Consider the following 2,682-nt stretch of genomic DNA (forward strand, 5'->3'; position numbering starts at 1 on the left):
ACAACAAGAGTGAAGTACAGAAGAAAGAAAGGTCAACCTGGCACCCCAAGAGCCGAGAAACTAGACAGGAAATCGAGCCGGTGAGGTATTTGAGAGAGCATTGGACGATCTGTTGGAAGGCCGAAGAGGGAGTTTGGTGGGGAAAGGTAGGCCTGAATAGGGCTGGGGGGGGGGGGGGGGGGGGGGGGTGGCGCGGAGGTAGACACGGTACTCTTGTGAAGATTCAACGAGAGGCGAGTAGCGTTGGCAAACATATACATATCCAGGAGTTTTTTGAGTTGCGTAGCAGTACTATGCAGTGTAGGATCAGTATGCTACACCCATCTGTTCGTCTGCAGGCTGAACTTGCACCAAACAGCCATGGGGTGCTACGTCCTGCACAACGATGTGGTATATATTATCGAAGGTACTCTATGCCTTCATCAGGGACGTTCGAATTACAAAAAACGTTTTTATTTGATGAGAAGGGCCAAGAAAGCTGCCATGAATTTAGGAAACCATCAATCTAGTCTCTTAAACAAATAACCTGTTCCTTGGATTTGGCGTGCTAGATTTTAATTAGATCTGTCTCCACTTTCTCTGATGTGGTGATGAGCTTCTCACGGTCTCGCAGCGGAGAGGAACCAACCGCGCCCTGCCGGCGACGAGCGGGACAGTAGTCACAACACACACAAGGAACGACGCGATCTACTAGTATTATCGAAGGAAACCATGTTTCTTACGGAAGTAGCAGAACCGGCTTTTCACGAAATAATCTGATACATCGACTTGCATAGATATAGATCTCTCCTTTGTTCTGACTTCTCCCAGGAGTAATGTTGGAGCTCCTATGGTGGCTCCAACTAATAAATGAGTACGAACTAGAGTACAAGACATCTCCGGCAGTTTGTGTAGGCACAGTCCTCAGTTACAACAGAAAGGCACAACAAATTGCCCACGAGGCCACGACTCGATGGAGATCTGACAACTAAGAATTAATCAGGACCAAATCATGTCTCTTATTCCAAACCTTGTACTAGTTTATTCGAACTTATGCATGTTTGGTCATACAATTTCCTCGCCGAAAGCATGGCGGAGGAACGTCGACATGCTAAAAGTAAAGCTAGGGCTCATCTTGGATAGATGTGGTGCAGTGGAGGAGCCCCGCCTTGAGGCGAGCGTTCTCCCGATTGAGCTCCTGCTGGTCGATGCAGTCCTTGGCGACGCCGAGGCAGTTGGGGCAGGTGGCGGAGTTCTTGAGCGCCTCCCGCACGGCCATGATCTCGGCCCGGAGACTCATGTTCTCCCAGCGGAGGAAGCGGTTCTCCAGCCGCTCGTGCTCAATCTGCCATGCCATCATACAGATTCCAGCCCGTTAATTGCATCACCGATCGAGGACACGATCGAAAATATGGAAAAATGGAAAACTATGGAGCAAATCAGAGATCCAGTCCATAACCCATACCCTGATCTGTGTGCGGTGGTTCTGGAACCAGGATCTGACCTGCTTGGTCTCCAGACCAAGCTCGCGTCCAAGCTGAGCGCACTGGATCTCATTGGGGTGGTCGGACTTCTTGTACGACCTGCGCGCGCACACCACACATACATAATTGATTAGTTTCTGCCAATCACTAGTGTCTAGTACGCAGTAGTATGAAGATGCATAGAACAGCAAATCACGGAAAATGGACACAAATGAAGATATTAAGAGATTAGAACCTACTCCTCCAACTTCTGGATCTGCTCCGGTGTGTGGCGGCGTTGGCGCTTGCGGCTCTCCTGCAGCTGCTGCTGGCTGTCGGAGCCCCCCTGCTGGTGGTCGCCGATGTCCATGGCTCTCGGTCGCTCTCTCGCGGAGGATGGCTATTAGAAGGAGAGGATGGAAGGGGAGCGATGGCTTTTTGCTCTGATGCGTGATCCTTCCCGGCCGGTGCTCTCCTATTTATACAGAAGCCTTGGTAACGCCAACATTGTGCTGCTCACTGCCAACCCATCGTATCGTCGTTTCCTTCTTTGGCTGCATCTACTAACCACCCCCTATCCTTGGCTTCTTCCGTCCATCTTGGTCGACACTACCGGAATCGCACCCTGGGCCGTCGGCATAGCCCTGACTAGCCGTCGGGACAGGCCTATGCCGACGGCCCCCGTTGGCATAGGGCCGTCGGCAACATATCCGTCGGCGTAGCCAGGATGACCGTCAGCATAGAAAGGCCGTCGGCATAGCCCCTATCCCGACGGTGGCCGTACATCTATGCCGACGGCCCTGGCCGTCGGCAACGCCATCGCCTAACGGCGGCCGCCGTCAAGTGTTGACCAATGGCTTCTCGCCACGTGGCGAGAAGCCGTTGCTCCTGGGGCAGGTCTATGCCGACGGCCTAGCCGTCGGCTTAGTTTGAAACTATGCCGACGGCTAGGCCATCGGCATAGACATGCCACGTGTGAGAAACTGGGCGCTCCTGGGGCCGGTCTATGCCGACGGCCTAGGCCGTCGGCATAGTTTCAAACTAAGCCGACGGCAAGGCCGTCGGCATAGACCTGCCACGTGTCGGCCACTGGGAGCTCATGCCAGGCCTATGCCGACGGCCAGGCCGTCGGCATAGTTTCTGTCCAGTTTTTTTCTTTTTTCTGTTTCTTTTCAGCTCAATTCATTTGAATATACACAGCATATATAAGAAGCAGCATCACGTAACAATAAGGAGCAGC

At 52.7% G+C, this 2,682-nt stretch overlaps 1 protein-coding gene across 1 annotated transcript; it reads right to left on the minus strand.

The window, feature by feature from the left end:
* Positions 1 to 767: 767 nt before the first annotated feature.
* On the minus strand, positions 768 to 1,877 carry LOC123165165 (homeobox-leucine zipper protein ROC8-like). The gene is made up of 3 exons (XM_044582795.1): positions 1,703 to 1,877; positions 1,445 to 1,562; positions 768 to 1,324 (listed from the first exon to the last, which is right to left on the minus strand). The coding sequence occupies exons 1-3, from the start codon at positions 1,810 to 1,812 to the stop codon at positions 1,103 to 1,105; spliced, it is 450 nt and encodes a 149-aa protein (XP_044438730.1). The 5' UTR covers positions 1,813 to 1,877; the 3' UTR covers positions 768 to 1,102.
* Between the last annotated feature and the right edge of the window lie 805 nt (positions 1,878 to 2,682).

This window comes from Triticum aestivum, chromosome 7D (assembly GCF_018294505.1).
Source record: "Triticum aestivum cultivar Chinese Spring chromosome 7D, IWGSC CS RefSeq v2.1, whole genome shotgun sequence".
NCBI lineage: Eukaryota > Viridiplantae > Streptophyta > Magnoliopsida > Poales > Poaceae > Triticum > Triticum aestivum.

Bases quoted from the DNA above. Each gene is read 5' to 3' on its own strand.
- LOC123165165 (XM_044582795.1), bottom strand. From the start codon at position 1,812: ATGGACATCGGCGACCACCAGCAGGGGGGCTCCGACAGCCAGCAGCAG. The intron at 1,563-1,702 runs GTAGGTTCTAAT...GTGCGCGCGCAG, and splicing joins CAGATCCAGAAGTTGGAGGA to GTCGTACAAGAAGTCCGACC. The intron at 1,325-1,444 runs GTATGGGTTATG...ATGGCATGGCAG, and splicing joins ACCACCGCACACAGATCAGG to ATTGAGCACGAGCGGCTGGA.